General features: G+C 40.2%; 1 protein-coding gene across 1 annotated transcript in view; it reads left to right on the forward strand.

Annotated features, from left to right (window-relative positions):
• UTP3 (UTP3 small subunit processome component) overlaps positions 1 to 25,270 on the forward strand; it is a 656,101-nt gene that overhangs the window by 390,736 nt on the left and 240,095 nt on the right. The window contains exons 9-10 of the mRNA XM_044060443.1: positions 4,452 to 4,492; positions 4,566 to 4,662. Of these exons, the coding sequence (XP_043916378.1) occupies positions 4,452 to 4,492; positions 4,566 to 4,662 (138 nt within the window). The remainder of the gene's footprint in view (positions 1 to 4,451; positions 4,493 to 4,565; positions 4,663 to 25,270) is intronic.

Below are 25,270 nucleotides of genomic sequence, written 5' to 3' on the forward strand. Positions count from 1 at the left end.
GCCTCCTTTTCCTGACAAGCCAGGTGCTGTCTGACTATCTTGTTCTTCTCAGTCACAGTTGTCTTTCTCAGCTAAACCTCTTTTTGTAGGTCCCTTCCTTTCAGTTGCTATCCCTTTAAACCTTGTTTCCTGTATTACTTCCTCAGGCTTTTTCTTAGGTTTCCTGGATCTCAGGGATGCATATCTACACATTTTTATTCATCCCCTTTTCAAGAAGTTTTTATATTTCTCTGTTGCTTCCTGGCATTTTCAATTCTCTGCTTTGTCCTTTGGCATCTCTACTGCTGCAAAGGTCTTCGCCAATTGATTCACTCCTGTGATTGTTTTTTTTTGCAGGCTAAGGTGGGTACAGGTCTTTCCCTGACTGGATGTCCTGCTTATTCATGCCTCTTCTCAAGAGATCTTACTTCAGCATCTTCACTTACCATTTCTCTCTTGCAAAGCCTGGGTTTACTGTAAATTTCCTGAAGTCATTCCTGACTCCTCCTCTGGATCATGTTTTTTCTGGGTTGCAGGATCCAGACTGTTTCTATGCTGGGATCCCTGTCTACTCCCAGGGCCTTAACTCTCATTGTTTTCTTTCAGTCCCTTCTTCCTGTGGTTTCAATCACAGCCGGGGAATTTCTGAGGGCTCTGGGTTACATGGTTTCCACCATTCCTATGCTCTGTCTAGCCAAGCTCCACATGAGAAAGCTTCAGAGGTTTTTAAATTCAGTTTGACTTCAACATTCATCATGCTTCAAGCTGGAACTTCACTGGTGGATTCATCAGTTGTCCCTCACCCCAGTGCTCCATTTTCAACCTCCTATCCCCTCTCAGGAAGTTTTCACAAATGCCTCAGACATGGGATTAGGGGCCTCCTTCAGCCCTCTGAAGGTACAGGATTTTTGGTCACCTCGGCAAAAGAAAGACAACTTCAATGTCAAAGAGATTAGAGCTCGTCTGCTGGCCATTCAAGCTTTTCATTCTCTTTCTTCCAGGGCCTATCAAAATTCTCACAGACAATACCACAGTGATGTGGTATGGCAACAGACAAGGGGGACAAGGTCTTGTCTCCTATGCAGGTTAATCCTTCAAGCTTGGGAGCTGGCTTTCCAGTATCAGGTGACTCTTCAGGCAGTTTACATTCCCTAAGATCAGAACATAGTAACATAGTGGCAGATTCTCTTAACTGATCCATAACACTATCCCACGAGCAGATGCTTCACAGGGATGTGTTTCTGGACATTTTCCACTGGTTGGGTACTCCTCAGGATAAGTCTATTTGCCTCCCCTCTGAACAGACAACTTCCTCTATTTTGTGCCAGAGTCCCATGCCCTCTGGCCTGGAAAGTGGATGTCCTTACATTTTCTTGGAAGGGGATATTTCTTTGCCTTTCCTCCCTTTCCTCTCATTCCAAAAGTCTTGTTCAAGATACAAAAGATGCTCCCAAAATCTTGCTGGTGACTCCCTTTTGGTCCAGACAGCATTGGTTCTCTCCTCTTCTGCATCTTGCCAAAAGGCATACATCATAAGTTACCTCACAGGGTGGACCTGCTCACACAAGACAAGGGATCTGCCATCCCATCTCAAACTGTCCACCCTTCAACTGACATTGTAAGTGATAGGGTTTTGATCCCCTACAGACACCTTTTTTTCTGATGTTGTGCTTTGGGTCCTGCAGGAAGCCAGGAAACCCACTACTCTGTTGTCTTTCTTGTAACCTGGATCCACTTTCAATGGATGTTCCTTTGGTTCTCTTTTGTTTGTCTGAATTGCTCAATGCTGGGTTGGCATATTCTTCTGTTAAGGTTCACCTGTCCTCTGTCTGCCTTTGACTCCCTCTTTAGCCTCTAGATTTGAGGCTGAACAGTTTTGTAAAGGCATCCTTCATGTTAGGCTTCCCAGAAAGCTAGTCCCCCTCCTTCCTGGGATCTTAATTTTGTTTTTGAAAAATTGATTCAGGCTCCTTTTCAGCCTGCCATTTCAGCTTCTTTACAACATTGTCCTTGGAAGACTGTTCTTCTCTTGGCCCTTACTTCTGTCAGATGGGTGTCTGAGCTGCAAACCTTTATGGCTGTTCCTCTTTTTTTAGTTTTCCATAAGGACAAGGTGTCCCTTTGTACCAGTCCTTTTTTAATGACCAAGGTGGTTAATGAATTCTCTCTTAATCAGTGTATTCATTTGCCCTGCTCCACTGTCAGCTAGTGAGAAAGTACACACTGGATGTGCATAGACAACTCAGATTTTATTTGGATAAGACTAAGATTATTAAGAAACCTGGTCAGTTGTTTGTTTCATTTTATTCCAGGTCCTTGGGATTAGCTGTATCCAAGCAGACGGTTTCTTCTTGGATTTCAAAAGCTATTTCTTTTTGTTATTCTTTTCATGGTAGGAGCCTTCCTTACTCTGTAAAGGCTCATTCTACTAGAGCTGTGGTGTCTTCTGGTGCTTTTTTCATGTGTTTGGCTACTAACTCTATTCTTGAGGCAGCTACCTGGACTTCTGTGCATATTTGTACCAGGCACCACCAGTTGGATGGAATTTCCAGCGCTAGAGCCGATTTTGCTAGAGCCATCCTTCATGTCTTCCTTGAGAGCTCTGCTGGTCCTTCCTCCTCCCAAGTTTCTTCCTAAGCTTTGGCACTCTTCCTAATGTTATGAACACTGCAACAGTGAAATGGAAGGACAGGTAAAATCTTACCATAACAGTAGATGTCCTTCTCGTCATTGTTGCAGTATTCACTCCTTCCCTCCTCCCCCTGAACCATTATTCTTCTGGATGTACTGCTTACCTCTTGCTGGTTTCCTTGGACTGGCATTCCTACTGGGGATTTCTGTTCTGAGGATGGTATGTTCGGACATCAATTTTATTGCCCTATGCTACATGAGGAGCATATGTGTGACATACAGCATACCTTAAAGCAACTTAAGGCTTTGGTATACTGGCTGGATGTTGGGCTGCCTTAGGCAGGGGATCGCCAAATGTTATGAATACTGCAACAGTGAAGAGAAGGACATCTACCATTATGGTAAGATTTTACACAACTGTACTTAACATGGAAAACTGTTTTGCTTATTGCTCTGACATCTCTGCAAGGCAGGTTTCTGAGCTGTAAACTCTTATGGTAGAACATCATTACCTTATTTTCCACAAGGATAGGTTTGTGTTACTCACCAATCCTTTCACGATGAAAGTGGTTTCAGAGTTAACTCTCAATCTGTGCATTGATCTCCTTGTCTTCTTTCTAAAACCTAAGAATAAGGGAGCAATTATACTTCATACATACCTTGGAAGTGCATTGGCAGTTCAGATAGTAATTGACTGAACAAAGCCCTTTAGGAAGTCTAGAAGGCTTCCTTCTATGGGGCAAAGGAAGCTCAACCTGCCTTTAAGCAAACCTTTGCATGTTGGTTGTCCTCTGGTATTGTTTTTTTGTTGCATACACCATGGCAAGGTGAATGTAGGCAAGGTAAAGGCACATTCCACCAGGGTGTATTCCTCTTCAGTGGTAAAGTGGAAAGTGGCAACTTGGTCCTGTGTTAATACTATTACAAAGCACTACAAACTGGATGCCTTTTCTACATCCAGAGCAGGCTTCATGAGGGCCGTTCTCCAGGGGCTCCTGGCTAGACTCTTATCCTTCCTCCTTCCATGTTGGGTGAGCTTTAGGAATCGACCCATATGCCAGTAAGGCAGTATGTTGAACATAGCACAGTTGTGCAAGTTCTGCTTACTTGTAACATTAGATGTTCATAGGACACAATGCCTTACTTGGCACTACCTTCACACTAGCCCTCTTTGTTGGATGTACAGAGTTTGTTTGGCTGTTACTGCAGTTTTTGTTTAGCAGCTTTTGTTGTTGTGGGTGTCTTTTTGTTGTAACAGTTTGTTTGTAAAGCTTGCATTTTTCTCTGTTCTGAAAAACTGAAGGGCTTCTGTCTATGGTTGAGACAGACTGTCCTGCTTCTGGCAACTGATTGGTCACTCACACCCTCAGAGAAGCATTGAAAGGAGTTTTGAGCTTTGACACACTGACAGATGTATTGTAGCAATGCATTACTACCCGTATGGCAGTAAAGCCATGTGTTCTACGAACATTTACTGTTACAGGTAAGTGGAACCTGTGCAACTGCACTTTCCATAACAAACTACCTGACTAAAAAGTAACATCAAAGTAACTGTAAAATATTGTAAAGGAGGTTTCTTGTAGCATAACAAAGTACCTGACTAAAAAAGTAACATCAAAGTTTAACTGTAAGATATTTTAAAGGAGATTTCTTATAGCAGTTAACGTTCTTAAAGTGCCTTCTGTGCCATGCAAGTTCAGGTGAACCTTCCTAAAAGAGACATTACACATACTATTATCTAACATGCAAGATAAAAATGAATGGTGCCATTGTAAAAGAAATAAATTGCAGTAGAAACCGTCATTATTTCTCACTCTACCATAATTTCTTTGCCTTTTTAGGGAGCTAATTATCTGGAAATGAAAACCCATTTATATTTAAAGTAAGTAGCAGTTTTGCCACTTTGTGTCCATCTTGCACAAACAGAGAACTGACGTGATCTGTTTTTTTTCCAGCTATTGCATAAACATTAGTTTTTACGTAACCTTGAAAGCAAAGAGAATTCCAGTACACAACCATCCTGTGATTGAGCGACTAGTAACCTACAGAAATGTAAGTACCTTGGTTATGCATTCATTATCATTTGCCAGGGTGTAAGTTAGTATGGCATTATTGGACAGAAGCTCAGCAAGTCGCTAATGTGGTTGGCTGCTTTGTCCTTCAAGTTACATGGTAATCAGTTTATATTTGGCATATTTTCAGTTGTTCAGCTGATTGTAAAAGGAAAGCGTGAGTAAAACTCGCAGTTTTATTGTATTGTTAACAGACCTTTTGCCTAACTTTTGTCAGAACAATAAATGTTTTACATTTCAGTATAAACAAATATTTGACAGTAAAGCCAAAGTCACCAGACAATTTGTTGCTGAGAGCATTTCACCAGTTATTTTAAGTGAATATGCACCGATTTGTGTATATTACATTCTTCAAACTCTATATTGAGCCTAGTAGGTTTATGTAATTTTGGTGGCAAAACTTTCAATTAATTCAAATGATGAACAGTGTACCAGTTCCACTGATGTAGAGGGATGAAGACACGACTATGGTAAGGTTGACTCAAATTTAGTTAGTAGCTCAGGTGCCTGCTGGGCTCTGACACAGGGGAAAACGTAAGTTACACAGCTTTGCCTGATCTCTTCAGGGGCAGGTGACCATGCCCAGTGTGTGCATTCCTGTGGTTGATTTCCTGGTAGAAACTCAATGGGAGACTCCTGATGCATACCGAACCCTGAGCTAATAATACCCGATGACTGCCTAAATGATAGTCCTTCTTGAATGACTGTCACCCCTGTTTATGAGAAATGAATAAGTCAGATGCCCAAGAGAGAGGGTAGCAGGGAGTAAAGGCAAAGATGTAAAAAAAAAAAAAAAAAAAAAAAAATTGATCAAATTGGTGTGGTTTTGCAAACCTAAGTTTAACATGGGAGAAAAGACTAAAGCACATCAGATTGATGTTGTATTTAACATCCACTGGAATAAATTTGCCTTATTAAGGTATTGATAGGGTTAGGATGTCACTACTCCTTGTTGTGTTAAATTTTACTCTAAGCTAAAGTTGATTGTTTACTGTCATTTTAGCGATCACAACAATGTCAAATCGCTAAATAATGTGACCAGATGGTCGCAAGACGAGAATGCTTAGGACTACTTGTTGGAATATCATCGAACATTGAATTTCCTAACCTGCACAGACAGAAGAACATTTGCTAATATGGGCCCAGGTATTCTCATGATGTGACCTTCTAGTCGTTATTTACATGTTCAACATTGTAGTGATCACTAAAACGGTAGTAAACCATTGATTACTGTATATTTCTTATGTAATCTCATCTATAGATGTGTGTTGCATGAAAATCAAGTAGAAAACCAGTAAAACAACATAGAAATCTAATACCAGAAAGACAAGTTGAGCTAGAAGTAACTAAAATGTGTTCCTAGTTTGATTAGAAGTAATAACGGCAGCAAAATAATGTGCATGCAGTAGGTTAATTAAAGACCCTTGTTAGAAGGTTTAGTTCAGTGTTGATTTCTTTTGTTCCAGCATGTAAAATCCAGAAAAGCTAAAAGTCGTTCTATGTTATGCATCGACTATTTCTCAGGAGTTAGATGAAGGTCGATTATAATGCGCCAACTTGTTTGTGTTTTATTAACTTCTGTTTTTCAAAATAATCTGTCATTCTGAAGGTGTTCCTATGCAGTGTTTCTACCACCCTACAGGTTGTAAAGGCTCCTTCTGTCGACTGAGATTTTTTGCTTTATTGTATGGTGTTACCATTATACTTACTACAGAGACCACATGGAGTGAATAATGTAAGCAACACAGTTTTCTGCATTATAGACTTGTTGACATGAAAGAGTTCAAACTAATTACTAAAGCAGCTGTTAGTTTAAAAGCATATTGTCTTCTTGCATGAGAATAGTCAATGTCTTACTACAGTTCATAATTTTGTCTTTCTTCCTGTGGAATTTTGTGGCAGATTTGTTTTCTTCTACTGTATTTTCTTTTCTGTGAAAGTAATGTGTAGTTTAATTATATTTAGTGTGAAGTATGATGTTTGTGGCAATCCCCTCCAGAAAGTCCAATTAGAATACCCCACTACTGGATGGAGCATACTAATCAAAAACTTCAGACAGTTTCCTAAGGTTCTTATTCCTGGGCTTAGAAGCTCTACCATCAAAATCTTCACACAACTGTCTAAGGGAAAAAATCTTTGTCATATTTCTTTATGACTGCTTTTCTTGGAAGGAAGAGCAGAGTTGCTGAAGTTAGAAGTCACTTCTTGTACTAATTTGAATAATGTAGTCAAGGTAAACTGATTTAGCAGGTCTTCTTACATTAAAACTATTGTTTTCAAAGGAAGTTAAATGTGAAGTTAAGTTGATAAACAGCTGATGTAAATACTGACTAAATGAAAGCATCAAAGATCTTTAACTCCCATTAAGAAGTCTCCTCACAGAAATTGGAATGGATTATATCCAAGCAGTGCGTTCGTTTTCCACAGAACCAGGTCTAGAAAAAAATGCCATAGTGTTGCCAATTCTCTTGGCTGTCTAGAAGCTGCTAAAAGTTGAAAGTCTGCTTTTGTTTGTAGCATAATATCCTGATGACATTCCTGGGATAGACTACAGAAAACCACAAATAAGGACTGGTAAGTGAGATTAAATCCTTGTAGACTCTCATTAGGGGCTCTGGAATCAGGCATTGGTCACTTCACTAGCCATAACCACCATTTTCTCCTTCTCATATTATTGAAACCAAGAAATTACTTTTAGGGTGCCACAGACTTAAGATGCATCTTTTTTAGAGCTACTAGCACTAAAAAAAAACAAAAATAAATGTTAACTCTGTTAAAAGTTTATCTTTTTTGTCCAGATTTTCATATGATGTGGTCAGAACATCTGTTCTGTTTGAAGTGATTGAAAAAGTGTATAATAGTGTACAACCAAAGATAAGTTTGCTGTGAATTGCACTTCAGTAGCCATCCACATAGTCCAGACTATAGAGCTTGGCAAACTTTAACTGCTTGGATCTAGTATTTCTAGTGCTGTTTGTTTTGTGGATATGCAAAATGTCTGTCAGGGCTGGATCTGAGGACACCATGTATGCCAAGCATAGATTGCCTCTCAGTAACCTGTAGGAGACAGAATATAGAGATTGGGCCTTAAGGCGATCTGTGTAGGACAGTTTATTAATACCTTGGATCCTCCTGGTGAGGAGCCTCTGTGGGAATTCCAGCTGTTCAAATGCCTGAACAGGTTCAGTCTGGGGTGTTATATTCAATGATGGATCTGATAAGGGTCAAGTAAACTGGTACTATAACTTCCTTGAACCTGGATGCCATAACCATACTTCAGCTGGGTGACATAAAATGACTTTTACTATCTTGGCTACATGTTTGTAGAAGGCCAGATTACTGTCTACATATGTTCCCAGATCCCTAACTACTCTGTCATCTCTTAGACGTATTTTACCAATGAAATAATTGGCTTGTGTAGACGTTATTCCAAAGGACACTCTAATGCACATTTTGGCATTGAGTTTTAAACTGAGACTTTGACACAAGTCATTCGTCTGTGTTAGGCCCTCTTGCAGGATGTTGGTGTCGTGGGTGGAATCTTTGATAGTTCCCACTGTAGTCATCTGCAGACTGGGTGAACCAGAGGCCCTTGACATTAGCTTTGACTTCTGAGAAATAGATGCCGAACAGGAGTGGGCTGGTCTCATGAATCCTGACATCTTGGGTCCTAATTGTGAGCCAGCTGGCAGTTCAGTCCGTTCTGTAGAGAGTTATGCCTAGTTCATTGAGTTGGCCAACAGTAGCTGAGCGGAGGTTGTATTGAACGCCGTAACCACGTCAAAGTAGGTGGTATGCACTATCTTCCCCTTGTCCATTGCCCTGGTGACCCTCTCAAAGAAGTCTGCCAGGTTAAGTAGGCAAGGCCTTACATTGACAAAGCCAAAGTGGGATGGGTCTAGTGTCTGTAAGTTGCTAGTGTCCTTGTTGATCATTTCAGTGATAATGCATTCCATGAGTGTGCACATTAGACTTGTCAAGACTGATGGGTCTGTAGTATCCAGGTTTGGTTGGTGGACTACCCTTGTGAAGAGAGATCACCAGTGCATCCTGTTTTCACTTGGTATGTAACCAGTTTTGAGCCTGTTGTTGAAAAGTGCCTCAAGTGGTCCTGAAAGGTTGTGTTTTAACCTATTTAGGAAGCAACCTGGAATATGTTAATGGGGGCCCATCAAGACAGTATTTGTGACCTTGGCAGATGCTGCCAAGACCTGCTTCCTGCTTATAGTTGGGGGTATGTTAGAAGGGGGAATGGAGGTATAATTTGTGCTGAATTTGTCATCCTGCAGTCTCGTTATGTTTTTCTATTTATTTAACGTGGTGCCATTTACCACCAATTCAGCACATTGCTGTGTGTTACCTTTAAGGTTTTGGACATAGCTGAAGATGGCCTAGTGGTTGTCCTTGGCCTTAGAGGTTATTCTGACGTCGTAGTTTACCTAGTTGGACTTAATTTTCTTGGTTTGTTGTTTATCAGTCAGCTCTTGTCTTTGTGAGAGTAGTGCTTTCTGATTTTGTCCATGACTATTTTTCTTTTGCTATATGTCCTGTGTATATACCCTGTTAAGGCTGAGATTCCACCAGTGTGGTTTGCTTTTGGTGTTTTCTGTGGGTTTACTTCTGGTATGTGCAGCAGCCTTTATGCAGCCATTCACATGTTTGTACAGTTTTTTTTTAATTGTTCTGCATAGGTTGCTGTGATCTCAGAGTTTGGGTGTGCATTGAACTTTGACAGGGTGTAGTTTGCTTTAGAATAGTTCCTACCTGTTACAGGTTTAGCTGGGTTTTCCAAGTTGATTTTTATTTCAAAGGAGACAACTTTATGATCCATCCTCACCAGTAAGGACATGTCATGGGGGGTGCAGCATTCCCCCCCCTGTTGTTGAGTATTAGGGCCAGTATGTTTGAACCTCTGGGTGGAGCTTGCACTTTCTGGTCTATGGTATTTGTGTTAATAAAATCCAGGAAACATTGTGCCTGTCAGGTTGAGGCAGTGTATGTTTCCTAGTCTATAAAGAATGAGTCAAGTCTCCTATGAATAGAGTATTTGGCTGGTGGTGAGTGTCTCTGGCAGATCTAGGTATGAGTTATGAGATATTTGGTGCATAAATGGTGACCTGTATTTAGCTAAGTTATGGTATGGCACTTTATCTGTAGTGACTTGCATTTGGATGAACTCCAGGGCATCATTTGTGGCTAATGAAGATCGAGACTCCTCCTTTAGACCTTGTCAGTACTGCTTTTTGTCTAAATGTGAGGAAGGCACTATAGTCTTGTACTGCCCAAAGTACTTTCTGCTGCTTTAAGCAAAGTCTCAGTAACAGCAGAGATGTTGATATTCCCCAGAGTGAGGAGAACTTCTGGGGTGTGAAGTTTTTTATTGAGGCATTGAGCAGTATCACCTTACGTTTGCTTTGAGGTGTTTTATTTATTTTTTCCTGTGTTGGAAGACTTGTCATTTTTGCTTTGCCTAAAAAAAGGATCTAAGAGGGTCAATAAAGTTTTTAGCCAATATCCAAAATCCCAGTGAGGACAAATGCAGACCACCCTTGGCAAAACAACATGGTCTGTTAACCATATCCTCCCATGCTGACAAATATTGAATCTGCCTGGAATTACACCAGAACAGAAGCTGCTTGTTGAAATCATTCATTTTATGTTCATACTCTGGCATCATCCTTGATGACAATAGAATGATGCTCAGTGCAAGGCACATACCTGTCTGTGACATATTCAAGAGAGATCCATAATGTCAATTTTCATATAGACCAGTGAAGTATGTCTCTGATCAGTTACACCCACATGGACTATGATAGAATCATGTTTTGCTAGAATCGTATTTGTACCTGTGGTGCAGTGACTTCATTGCGTGCATGATATTGTGGACCCTTGCTCCAGATAAGCAGCTTATCATTATCTTCTTGTCTAGCCTGTTGATTGGGACGTCTTATAGCAAGAGTCCTAGGTAAAGTGCTTGCTTGCTTGCCTTATGGGCTTCGATCTTGGGGGAACCATTGGATGTAGGCTTATGTGTAATGTTTGCTACTTTGGGTGTGTGCTTTAGAGATTGCTGAGGAAAAGAATTGTTGTTGTAGGCTTAAGAGGTCTTTGAGGTATGGGAAGGTTTCTTTTTAAGTGCCCCAGCATAAGATGGTCTGTGTGTGGTGAATGGTATGTATGGAGGATGTAGTTTGTGTTTTTAAACAAGATTTTTTGCCCAAGGAAGTAGTTTGTGTACATATCTTGCATACTGTGTTAGTTTCTTTAAGGATTAAATGGTTGTCTGATTACAGAAGACAATTGTTAGGTTTTCTCAGGATAGCGATATCTACTAAGCTGGCCACAGAAACATTTGGAAATTACATATCCATATTGTCCAAGCCTCTGTTAGGGTGGCCTGTTATTGTTTAAGGACTGGGTTTTACAGACATCTCCTGGGGTGGCTTTTACGGTTAACTGCAGATGTTAAATATGGTATTAGTTCTGTTAAATGCTCAAACTAGCTGCTCTAAGCTTAACTCTGTGTAGTGTTTCACTGTCTTACAGGCTACGGTCCTAATACTAGTTTTATAGGTAAATTGTACTGTCTAAATGGTTGCTTCTGTACAGGGCACTGCCATCTGCCATTGAGCGGTGAGGAGCTCCATGCAAATGTACCTAATTTATAGCAAGCACAATAATGATGAAAACTAACTCTTATGCCCTCTGGCCAAAAAAAGAGAGGAGCTGTCCTGAGTGTTTCCCAACTCAGAGACCAGGCAAACACCTACTGCCACAAGGTAGATGATCCTGCACTTCCTAATGTAAAAGCGCAGGAAAAAGGCTCTCAAGTGCAATTCAACAACAAACAAGTCCTTAGTTAGATCACCCTTCTGCAATGGGATTTAGAAACCAAACAATTCAGAAGACCAACAGAGAGAGAAAGAGATTTTTCTGTTATAAAATTAATTAAATGCTTTAAAAATGCAGTGAAACAATAATGATCACAATTCATAACAAGTGGAAAAAAACAGTCGAAGTAGTTTGTCTTAGCCTATATGGCTCTGGATGCAGTAGAAACACCTTAAAGCATCAGGTGAGGTTACCAAGCATTGCTGAGCTCTGTGGAAGTGAGCTTAAAGCCATGCAAATGCACCTAATGTATAATAATAAAAAAAAAAAAGTTAGAAACTAATTCCTGTGCTCCCTGGCCAATAAGCAACCAGACTTTGGGCTCTCCTGGAGTGCTTTTCAACTCAGAGACCAGGCAAACATATTTTGCCACAAGAGGGAAGATCCTGAACTTTCTAATTCAAAACATGGCAAACATAACATGTGCAATTCAAATAACTAAGTCCCTGGCTTACAATTTCCTTATACGTTTCCCAATTCAGATAAACCAGGCCACCACCTACTGTTTATAGACGGACTATCCTATCCACTTAATGTAAAAACACAAAAAAGCAGACTGCTTAAATTGTTTTGTGGTAGCATTAAGCAATCTACATGGACAAGGCAATTTCAATTGTTAGGGACCTTTAAAATTGTTTATATTACAGAATCAAATAAAGCAGCAGCACTGTAAAATAGACAGCTGAAGTTTAATATGATGCATCTTTTCTGAAAGGATGGAGCAAGATTAATTCAGGAGACTCTGGAAAACAGTGGGTGGGAACAGTACTTAAGCAGTTTACACAATAGACAGTAGCAGAGAAAGAGGAGAAGGAAGGACTTTGGAAGTCATATTACCATAAAGGGCAGAGACCAGAGGCACAGTCTTTAAAAAACCCCAACAGGAAAAGGATGGGAGGGTTGGGAAAAGCTGCAAGAAGCTACAGGTCAATGACCCCGTGTAGGTTAGAATTTCAGAAACTTGAGCTTAATTTCTCAGTGAAGGGGGCAGACAGAAAGAAAAACCCTGGAATGCAACTTTAAGCAGGTAAATATTCAGCAGAATATAAGACACTAGCAACAAAACTGGAATATGAACAACTGTAAAAACACTGAAGCAACAGTGTTGGAGCAGAATTTACAATACTGACACTATCTAAGGCACCAGAATATGTAGAAATTTACCACTAACACTGTTTATAGGGAAAGTACAGTGATAAATGACTAAATGAGGCTCATATGAGGCAGTAGTTCACAGTTCTGCCACAACAGCGAATGAACCTACAAGACTTGTGCTCCAGACAGGATTAAAAATACAAGTAACTAGCTTTTACAAGTAGTTCTACTTATGGAGAAAGAAGTGCAGTGTAATGTATATACACAATCTTCTCACAACTGCAAATAAAGCTAGAAGACGGAAGTTCCATAACAAAGTGAGAAATGCAATGCAAGCAGATAACCTTTTTTGGCTAAACCATGGAAAAAAGTATAAAAGTACAAAAAGTATCATCAAACAGGTCACTCTACATGCCACTTAAAAAATTAAGCAGAAATGAAATAAACACTTTTTTTCTCTTTTCATTTGTTGAAAAGTCTGTTACTGACAGTTCAGGGCTTTCTATGCCTCTCCAAGTCTTGCTTAAAAGACTCATTAGGATGAGATTAGTATGTATTTTAGGGGTGTGGTTAAAATAAAGGTGACTTTAATAAATTAGAATGTGGTAGGCATTTGGTTAGTTAATTTGACTTGTAGAATAAGTGTTTTTACAGGAAACTCCTGTAAATGCTATCTCATAAGTAGACATGGATGACCTGTTTAGAAAGACTCTTGTTTTAAACAGTAATATTTGACAATGTAGCCATTCAAGCAGCTAAATTATTGTAATGTTTTTAAGGCTTGTGTTACCTTTCTCTGCATGTAACTAATTTACTGTTTTGGTTTGTCTGCATTGACATGTGACAGTAGTTATGAAGGTACTTTGTATGGAGATTAAAGGCCCTGAGCTGTTAACAAGTTGCTTCCCACACTCAAGATACAGGGTTTGATTACTTACACCTCCATTTACCAACTGTGTTACTCTGAGGATGATCAAGTCACTTAACCTGCAGTTCTCCTGGTCCACCTCAGAAAAGGGACATTTGTGTCCAGTGGTCTTATCCAATTTTAACAGATGTTTAAAAAAAAATAAGTAAAGGAAACTATATAGTTAAAAAGGGAACCTAGGTCCTTTGGTATAGGGGCTACTAGGAAGCTGTGATTATAAGTTTTTTTATTGCTCTGTTGCCAAGCTCCTTAGGTGCTTTGTTTCCTTTTTATCATTTGGCTTGTGTATAGGTTTTGTCATTGTGGAGTTTGGGTAGGGGATTCTTAAAGTAAGTTTAAAGGAAGGGCTGTAGAGTGTCTATAACAGATGGAAAGATTGAACATTTATTGTAGCAGTGAGAAGTTAAGGACTCTTGAAACTCTTTTACAATACTCTGTAGTGCCATCCGTTCTGTCAGATATAAAAACTGCTTCTTTCGTATATAAAATGTGCTTTCAGTTAATGCTGCTGATATCGATCCTCAAGGCCTAAGGGGGTACTTGATCGTAGTGTTATCATCCAAAGGATTGCTTGGACTGCATTGCTGTGGGGTAAGATGTCTACTTCTTACTAAGTAAACTGTTGTCCTAAGCTGATGAAAAATTTTAAATAGATCTAGCGGCCTGCAGAGTGTGTATAGGCGTTTGAGATTTGCAACCTTTGTCCTGAATTATTCTGCAGATTAATTTAACTTATTTGGGTTATCTTATCAAGTTATAACCAAATTTAGACCAGTTCTAAGACTATTAGAGTAGGTAAGGTTAATGTATTTTATTATGTAGTAAGCTTAAATGTGCTTTATAGGGGATATGTATGTACTGTAATTGTGGATATTCTGAATAATGTTTTAATGGGTTTAACCATTCAGATATTGCCGTATTATTTAGACCTTGTTGGTAGACTTGTACAGTTTGAGGCCTTATTATATAGGATGATATAATTATAGTAATGATTGGATATCAGCCTGATATTCTTTTTGCTAGAGGATATGATGGTCACGCAGGGAAAAGGCATCAGGCCTTTTTCTATCCTAGATAGTTTTGGAGAGAATGTTCCCTTCATCTACATGCCTTTTCTGCTGAACCCATCTCAGATATTACAGTTGGTAATGTCATGATATGATCCCAACCAACAACAAAAAAAAAACATTGATTGTGATAAATTGATGAGAAAACTACATGTTTACATACACACTTGTTAACGTTTTACTGCTGTAGACATACCGTAAACACAAACTTGTCACCCTTCCCCAAGGTTCAACTACTAAACTGTTTTTATAAAATCTAATATAAATATGAGAAAATGTTTTCCCATGTAAGTTACCTGTCTTCCTACTCTGGAATATCACTCTAAACCAGAGAACTGATGGTGTTACATGAACAAGACTTGCAAACCATACTATTGCTGGAAAGAAGTAAGATGGCAATCTACTGACATCCTGCATACATACACATCCACCTGGACCGGAGAAAGAAGGATACAGAGCTCTGGAATTCATGCTGAAACATTGAGGTTTTGTGATAGAAATTCAAGTGCTTATTACTGCTGCAACAATGATCGGACTCCCAACATCTGTTGTTGTTGGTGTTGATAGTCACTTAACAGTTTTACTATGCATGGAGAACATCGACATTTGTGCTGTAGCAGAGATCTGGTTCAAGGCAGCAGAAAGCACCCCTGCATTACCAGGCTATAACTCATTCCACACCTTTCAGCCCTAGAACTTGGACCGAAGCTCCAAAGGCGGTGGTGTTTCCATTTTCATAAAGGATGAGCACACTTCCAGATTGGTAGCCCCACATAGCGCATCAGAGATACTTCAGGTGCAGCTAACATTGGGTAAGACAGCGATTCAGATCGTAGCCTGTAAAAGGCCCCCATCCATGTCCCAAGACTCGCACTCCACTTTCCTAAGCACTCTGGAGAATATTAGGGTCCAACCTAACACACTCATACTGGGTGACTTCAACTACCTCTCCATTAACTGGGAAAACTACTCGTGTACCAATGCACTTGCCCAGCGTTTCCTAGAATTCATTAATTCCAATGCCCTGGACCAGCTTGTTCTTACCCTCACTAGAGGTAGCAACATCCTTGACTTGGTCATTACTAACATGGGCGACCATTGCTCTACACCAATAGTCAACTCCTCCCTGGTTAGATCCGACCACAAACTAATCACCTTGGAAATCCACCCCCCACCCCCGCAGTGGTAACCACCATGAAAAACTTCTCCAAAGCTAACTTTGGGCTCCTAAAATCCGAGGTGGGTAACTTCATGGCACCCATGCAAATGGACAATAGCTGCATGACCGCCGAATCCTACACCAGTGCACTGTTCGAACACATACACAAATGCATGGACCTCTCCATACCCAATAGAACTAAGACGCTCTCCTCCAAAAAAGGAAGCCAGTCTGGTGGTTCCCTGCCACAAACAAACTACAACAGAAGGAGGAAACTGATACGGAATAAGGTGAAGTCCTAAGACAGGAAAAACTCCCTTATCAGCCTCAACAAAAAGTTGAGATCCCTCATCAAATCCTCTAAAGCTAGCTATAAAAACAGAATTGCAGCAGATAGTAAAGACAACCACAAGGCCTTCTATAGCTAGGTAAAGAATCTCCACAGCAATATCCAGATTTGCTCTGAGCTACTACACAATGGTACCTCCTATACCGAGCAAACAGATATTGACAATATACTGGCCGACAGATTCAGTGCCCCCCCCCCCCCACCAAAGGACCAATCAGAATACAAGTAGATTGCAGGGCATCCAGTATTACTGCTGCACAGGTTAAAACAGCACTGTCCAAGGCCAATAATACAGCTTCTATGGGACATGACAATATCCCTGGCTGTGTTCTGCATGAACTACAAAGTGAACTGGCACCTCACCTGTGTGCCCTATTCAATCACGGCCTCACCTCAGGCTTTATCCCTAGCAAATGTCGCACTGCTACAGTCATCCCTATTGGCAAAGGAGGAGCGACTACAGACCCTGGGAACTATTACCCCATTAGCTTGACAAGTCTGATGTGCAAAGCTATGGAATGCATCATCATGGACCTAATAAACAAGGATATAGGGAATCTCCAAACTCTGGATCCCACATAGTTTGGTTTTGTGAAGGGTAGATATTACCTGCTCAACTAGGTCGACTTCTTTGAGTCAGTCACCAGAGCTGTGGTTGCAGGGAAGGTGGTTCATGCAGCCTACCTTGATCTGGCCAAGGCCTTTGATACCATTCCCCACGCAGGAATCATATAAAAACTCACTAAGCTACGCATCAACCCCTATATCACTAGGTGGGTTGCAAACTGGCTCACAGTTAGAACCCACAGTGTGAAAGTAGCTGAGTCCAAGTCAGACTGCCGACCAGTCATGAGTGGAGTCCCACAGGAATTGGTTCTGGGTCCCTCTCCTGTTTGGTATCTACTTCTCAGAAGTCCAGGCCAACACAAAGGGACTCTGTCTGACAAAGTTTGCAGACGATTGCAAGTTGGGAGCCATTATTAATTCTCCAAGTGATGTTGACATCCTACAGAAAGGCCTCACTGAGACCAACGACTGGTGTCAGAACCATGGTTTTAAGCTGAATGCCAAAAAATGTGTCGTCATCCCCTTTGGGAAAAACCCAGTCCCCATGAATTACCACATCGATGGCAGTCCACTGAACACAGAAGGCGTTATAAGAGATCTGGGAACACAAGTTGACAGCAACCTCTCTTTTGACCACCACATTGCCTCTGTGGTCAGAAAAGTCCTATGTGGTACATCTCATTACTAAGGGTTTTGCATCCAGGAAGAAAGAGGTCATTGTCTCCCTCTTCTCTTCCCTCATTAGGCCAGTCATTGAGTCCAATGCCCCATTTGGCATGTACCTCACTAGACACCTGCAACAACTGGAGAGGCTGTAAAAGTACCTCACGAAGAGGATCCTAGGCCTTAAAGACTCAAAAAAACTCCAACTGTTCTGTCTCGTATCACGTACTTAGAGGCGATCTCTACTTGACTTAGAAAGCCATGTCTGACCCAGCTCTGTTGGAAATGCTGCATTTAAAGAAATCCAATCCCTCCGCACCACACGCTCCAGAGACCTCAGCCTCATTACCACAATCAACAGAACGTGCTGGAGGGACAGGTTCATAACCCAGAGACTGCCCATGCTATGGAATAGACTTCCCATACATGTCAAGCACAGAACCTCACTGGCAATCTTCAAGAGAAATCTTGATGCGTGGATGGGAAATAGAAAATTCACCCCAGGGATCACGCCAGTTGCTCTGCTCGACAGAGGCACTGGGAAGTAAGGTCAGGTGGCACTATGCCAGGGTAATCCTATGGGCTAGGCTTGTAAAGGCTCCAGGGCCCATTAGCCTAGTACATACCTAGGAACCTATGTATGTCTTAAAATGTGGTCAGGAGGATGACTGGTTGCTAGTATTTACTGTTGAGAATTTGTGACACATTGGAATGAGAGCTGCAACAAAGTAAAGCAAGTATGACTGTAGAAAGACTTCTTCAGACTGAGGAGATGGTGAAAAAATAAAAAAGGCATAGAAGAGATAAGTAGGAAGACTCAGGTGCACAATACAGATAAAATTAACAGCTATTACTGGAAGACATAGAAAATAAACATGAGTAAAACAGACACTCTGTGTGTGTGTGTGTGTGTGTGTGTGTGTGTGTGTGTGTGTGTGTGTGTGTGTGTGTGTGTGTGTGTGTGTGCCTTTTGTGTGTGTATACACGTTTCATATACATTTTGATGCAGTATAATATAACCTTTATTAACCAGCAAAAATATTGAATGATTGCACAGAAAAAAGTAAGCTTCCATTGTCTGAAAGGTGAGATTTTTTTTTTTTGCTGTCCAAGCCAGAATATATTCTCCTAGGTTTAGGCAGACTTTTGGTTAGCTTTAATCATGATGTTGACAACGCTGTACGATTATAATGTAGTAATGAGTGATACTGAGCTTTGTAAAAGCACATCCTGATGTTGCTGTTTGTCTTTTGGCTTTTCCCGGTTAGGGGTCGCCACAGCGGAACTCCGGTCCGCTAATGATTTGCAGTAGATTTTAACGAACGCCGAGGTGCCAGCTCGACTTCCAACCTTCAACGAAGGCACACCCAGTTATGTATGTCTTTCGAACGCCCATCCAACCTTGGGGAGGACATGCAGACTCCACACAGAAGGCACTCCCTGCACTCCAGCCGAGAATCGAATGGCAGAACCTCTTACTGTGAGGCAACAACACTACCATTGCACCACCGCGGCTTAAAACCACATCCTGATACATTTCATTAATAATAATAATGATAATAGTTGCTATTTATAAAACATTGTACAATATGGGGTAGGTGTGATACTTGGTATACCTGCATGCTAAAGCCCTTATGGGGCAAGACCTTGTACACAGTCTTACCCCACTGTGTACATGTTTAATCTCCATATAAACATTTAGAATCAAACCAGTTTGCAAACAGTACATCAGCTGTTTAATGGCTCATCCCAGTGCGGTTGTTTGTGTCTTCATGTGCATTTAAACAGTGTACTGCTTGTTAGCCCAGTAGTCCTCCACCTGTGCTGACGTGTTTCTCATCATACAAAGTTTAGCAGTGTATCAGCACTAAAGTAAAAAAATAAATAAATGCTGTTGCATGGTAGAACAACCTGTACCTGCAGTAGAATTCCCTGTAGTGCATGCAAACTGGCTACCACAACTGCACTTCTCCCACCCTACACAGTAATGCTGTGATCCCACCCTCTGTCATTGGAGTTTGCTGAGCACTGTAGTACTTAATTAGCATGTTACAGTAATGACCCCCCCCCCCCCGATCCACCATCACAATTAATGAATGGCAGTTATTTAAGACTTAGCTTTAGCAAGGACACTGATATACAGTGCTTGAAAAAAAAAAGAAGTTTTGTTTTCGTGAGAATAAAGCTTTCAGTTTTGCCAACAATTTTTAACTATAATTTCTGGTCATTAACCATTGTCCCATCATAATTTTTAGTGCATTTATATGTGCTGAAGTAAAATAGCATCTAAGTACAGAACACTCAGTAATCAAATTTGACAGTATCATAGGCAGTAAATTTAAGAAGACATGCAAGTTATGGTGAATGAGTGCTTTGACTTAATATGCCAGATTCCATGAAAATCCATTGATTTTTCCAGCACTTGGTCCAAATGTGGTATTTACTGGTATTTTTACCAGAAAGTGAAAAAATCGATATCCTGGGCAGTTAGGCATGATGGTAGTGCAGAGCAGGTAACCGATTGTGGAAGTTGTGCATCAGGCACATTAACTGCTTGCTGCCTGTGTGCTGTATTCATTTTAATCCTGGAAGTGCAACAAAGTTATCAGGAATGCCTGTAATGGTGTAGGACTCTGTGCACTTTGGGTACCATGCTGTCTTTTTTGTCAGTCATAAAAGTAGTGCATCGTGTACCAGAGTACATTACTGAGATCTGTCTCTGCGAATCCCGGAACTGAATACCAGGGTAGTAAACTGAGTTATTGTATTCTTATGTGCATTAAGTTTATATCAGGGCCCTGTATAAAAGTTGGATTTCTTTTCCAACTTATCTGTGTATCAACATCACAGCAAAGCAGATGTGATTGTGTAATGATTGGGAATGGCTGTACTTCAAATTGTTGCTTTCTTTGATTTTTTGTTGTATGTAGTTTACCCCGAAAAATATATTTAAGTTGAAAAATGGAGTAAAATGATATTTACTAATTAATAGTGCTAGCTTTTGAAATGAAACAAATTTTATACAAGCTGTCATTTCATTCTAACTTGACATTGTAGAACTTTAGAATACACTGGTAGCACACATCATACATTTTATTTAACATCTTGTAGTAATCTGTTGTTTAACATAGTCACTGCAAGCAATATTTATAGTAATTAAAAAGTATGACTCAAAGTTAAAGCCCTGTTTTATTTATTTTATTTATTTATTGTTTGCCATGATAGTCCATTGGGCCACAAGGAGACAGTTTTCAATGGAGTCCTGGGGAGAAAAACCCCAGAAAAATACAAATACTACTACACATTGCACATACACATTACAGATTCGCTCCTAGGAATACAAAGTAAATATGATAAAAAAAGGTTAATGATAGAATACACCAGTATAGTTCATTAAACAGCAATAAACACTTTTTGTATTAAAAAAAAAAAAAGTAGCATCATAGGGTAACTGTTAAGTAGTTGGTCAAATAGTTCAGTAGAGCTGTGGAACTATAGCAGGCAGTGATGGTGTATTTAGTTCTAGGAGAGTAAGAAGTGGTATTAGAAGGATTAGGTAGGATGGGAACAGGAGCACTTCCCATTGTGAAGTTAGGTCTGAGTATGGCAAGGTTTTAAATGAGGTGAGACTGATGATGATGCGGATAGGAGATGGTAGAGAATTCCAGAGGCGTGCAAGAGAGAAGGACAATAGGTGATTCCCAGCTGGACGTGTGGGTTTGTGCTATTTAATTAGTGTTTGGGAATTAGATCTTGGAAGTCGTTCTGGTTCATGCATTTCAAAAGTAGTGGCTAGAGAGGGACAAAGAGAGGGGTTGTAAAAGAGTTTGTGTGCTTGGATGAGTTTGGTATAAGTGAGGAGGTTAGGAAGCTCAACCCAGTTTAGTTGGTGAAGAGAATTACAATGGTGAGAAATGGCTCTGTGACCTGCCACAAATTTTGATGTCTTGTTCTAGCAAGAGGAAAGTTTTGTTTTGAGGGTGGATTGCAGGTTGGTGGGGATAGATGTACAATATAGGAGGGATGGGATGAGATAAGTATTGGGTGGTATGAGCTTGGTGGAAGGAGAGATATAACGATTATGGTGGTATAGCATACTAAGTTTTTTGTGTTTTTTTTTTTTATATATTTACTTGTAAATGTTTGTCGAATTTTAGTTTATCTATGGATACTCCTAGTAGTTTAGTGTCTGAGACTATTTCTATGGGAGTATTGTTTTTGCTGGTGATTATGAATGAGTGTTTGTTTATCTAGGGAGGAGGTTTTGGAGGCAGTGAATAACATAAGTTTATTTCGGTTGCATTGAGCCAGATGGTTGTCTAGCATCCACTGCTCAGTAAAGGAGAAGGTGCGTTGGGTAAGCTTATTTAGAGTGGGGATAGAAGGGGAGGAGCAGTTAATGGTAGAAGTGTCGGCATATTGGAAGAGGCTAGAGTTTGGAATGGCTTGGTAGAAGTTTTTAATGAATATATTGAATAGTAGGGGGCTTGGGGGACACCTGTGGGAGTATTAAGGAAGGGTGAAGTGGCTTTATTCCATTTGACTACTTGTTGTCTGGTTGTGAGGTAGCTGGAGAACCACTTGGTACAGGAAGGGGGTAGGTTTAGTTTGGAGAGTTTATTAAGGAGCTGGTTGTGAGACATAGTATCAGATGCCTTAGAGAGGTCAAGGAGAAGGGTGGATAAGAAATGGCCAGAATCACGGGCTTTGTTAATTGTTTCAAAGAAGGAGCGGAGGGCAGTGGAGGTGCTATGACTGGGTCTAAATCCATGCTGTGTGGGGCTAAGAAGCTGGTTGTTGATGAGATAGGGTAAAAGTTGATGGATATATTTTCAAGAAGCTTAGAAATAGGGGATAAGATAGCAATAGGGCGGAAGTTTGGAATGTTGTTATTATTGCCTCCTTTATGTAGAGGAATACTAAAGGCTTTCTTCCAGAGCTGAGAAACCTGGTTTTCTGAGATGGACCGATTAATTAATATGCTATTAGGGAGAGCAATGGCTTCTGCACCTACTTTTAGGAAGTAGGAGGGAATGTCATCAGGGGCATTAGAACTAGGTTTTAATTTTAGGAGAAGTTTTTTATGGTGGATATAGAGATGGGTTTGATAGAGAAGGGTGGAGGTTGGGGGCAAGGGTTGCTGGGGGGGGGGGAGGGATAGGTGCCGGCTGAGGAGGGGTCACAGAGGTATTGGTGAAGGATGATATTAGCTTGCTTCTGGACTCTATGAAGAAAGAGTTAAATTGAGTGGCTAAGTCCATGTCAGAGGCATCTGGGTTAAGACAAGGGTTTTCTTTTTTTCCTGAGTTGAGAAGAGATGAGATTCCTTTCCAAAATGGTTTGGGATTGGTGTTGTGGTTGGTTTGGAGAGTGGAGAAATAGGCTTTTTCGGTCTGAGGTAATACGTTTTTTTACTTTATTTTGTAGTGTTTTATATTCGTTAAGTGTGATAGTGGTTTTATTTTTATGGTAACTTTCCAGGCTTTGTCATGGAGTTGCATAGTAGCCAAGGTGTTTTTGTAGCCAAGCCAAGGAGTTTCATAGTAGCCAAGGGTTGCTTTTTGTACGTTTTGTTTTTAGAGGGTCAAAGGAGTTGACCAGGTTTGTGAAAGTAGAGTTAAAGTAGGAAAGAGCATTATCTAGGGGAAGTGTCTTTAGTGGATTCCAGTTTGTGCTTTTTAGTGCATTTGAGAAGGTTTCAGAATTGAAGTTTTTTAGCCAGCGAGTGGAAATATAGGTGTGAGTTAGTTGTATGGAAGAGGGGAGATGGGGGGCAAAAGTGGGGAAGTGGTCAGCTAGTGGGTCTGGGAGAATACCACTATCAGAGATATAGTGAGGATGGGATACTAGAATCCAGTCTATTGTACTTCCAGTAATGGGAGTTCTTGGAAGGCCTGGTAGCGCAATTGATTAGTTGCTTAAAGTTATACAAGTTAATATTGAATGAGTTAGTGGGAGATTGGATTGTCGCCCAGTTTATGTTCACGTCTCCCAGGATTATGGTTTTGTGAGTAATGTTGGTGGAGACCCAGGAGAGAACATCTTCAAGGGGTGAGATATTGTCTCCAGGGGGAAATATAGGGGGAGAGAACAAATATGAGTTTATGCTTGTTTAGGTGGAGAAGGGTGGTACCATTTCTGCCTTGCCAAATTTGGGAAAGGGTTTGGTATAGGGGATGACTAAGAGGGATGCTGAGTAAAGGAGTGCTACACCCCCCCTTTTTGTGTTCTGTCGTTCCTTAACATGCAGTAGTTTGGAGGAGTTAGTTCAGAATCTTTTATGTGGGGCTTAAGCCAGGTTTATGAGCTGGAGAGAATATCAGGCTGGTTATGTAGAAGCCAGGCAAGAAGGTTTGGAATTTTGTTGCATAGGCTCTGAGTATTTAGAGCTGAGAAGTGGAGGGGTTTGCCTGTTGCTTGGGGGGGGGGGCGTGGGGTTGGGGGGCTGGATTCAGTGTGGTAGAGGGGCATTGGTTTGGGTGGATGTCCCCGGAGAGAAGGATAGAGATAAGATGATGGATGAGGTATTTGGTATTTTTGGGGTGTGGTATACAGGTAGTATTTTGTGGACATTAGACTATTGTAGTTGGGAGCAGTGTTTTTAGAGTTAGTTGTTACATTGTTAACGTTGTTTGGACAAAAGGCTATATCACAAACAATGTCCATTTCAAACTGCTCCATAGTTTTGCTAAACTTGAAAGACATTTATTTTTTTTTGACATCAGTATGTTGGACAATAGAAGAAATGAATTAGGACACGATTTATTTTGGAACTAACACGCACTAATGTGCAGACATAAGCAACATGTTTACTTTTGATTGCAACTTTTGGTATTACATAACAATAAATTCACTTAGTTTGATAAATAAACTGATGTATTTTATATAATCATTAAACCTGTATATGTAAACTTCAGTCATATTTATTTATTTTACATTTGTTAACCGGGGGTGTCTGACTGAGCCAAAAAGGCCCTTTTTCATCAGAGGTCCGGGGAGAAAAGCTCCAGATAGAAAAATTACAGGTACATTTAGATATTTAGGCATGTATACACACAAATTACAATAGACATGTTTTTACAGTGGTATGCTGCACATCAGCAGTTACAGTGGAGAGAGCAAACAAGAAAATATTAATTTAAAAATAAAGGTAATTAATAGATTTGTTGTGTACAGCTGAAATTTGGAACATAGGTAGAATACATACATAGTACACAGGTACAGTACATACATTGTACACTAGCCAGTGTTCGTGAGTAAGAGTGAAAACTATTATCAAGTACTCTAGGTTTAGTATGTGTACCTTTCACTAGCCTGGGGAGCAGTCATGGCACTGCCAACTTTGCTTGAGATGTTGCCTAATGAGGTTTCTAAATGAGGCTTTGGACGATGTGTTTTGTATGCTAGTGTGGAGAGAGTTCCATTTTTTAGCCACTGAACTACTATATAGTGTGTCTTCAAAACTATTGTAGCTGTTGTTGACTTCTAGTAGTAGTTTGCTTGATGATCTAGGAGGCCTTTTGGGTGAGTGATGCTGTACTAGGTTTTTGAGGGCATGACACTTATTGGGGAGGTAATAGAATGACAGAGGCAAATCATAAATTAATGAAATTATTGAACTTGTGTCTTCTAGCTATTGGTGTGGTATTTTCCTTAATTTTCATTGCACTGAAATAACACTTAGGCACAGATGTTTAGCTTTTGCAGTAATTGTTTGGAATGTATTCATCTTTGCTATTATTGAATACATTAATTTGTACTGTTCATTTGAGTCTTCAGATATTAATTTCATACTCAGATAAACTGTATTTTCTGAACATTACTGAAGATCTGTTTTTATCCTTTGAAAATATATAACTTTATTATGCT

The sequence above is a fragment of the Protopterus annectens genome, chromosome 2.part0 (genome assembly GCF_019279795.1).
Source record: "Protopterus annectens isolate FY-2018-M chromosome 2.part0, PAN1.0, whole genome shotgun sequence".
NCBI classification, from domain to species: domain Eukaryota; kingdom Metazoa; phylum Chordata; order Ceratodontiformes; family Protopteridae; genus Protopterus; species Protopterus annectens.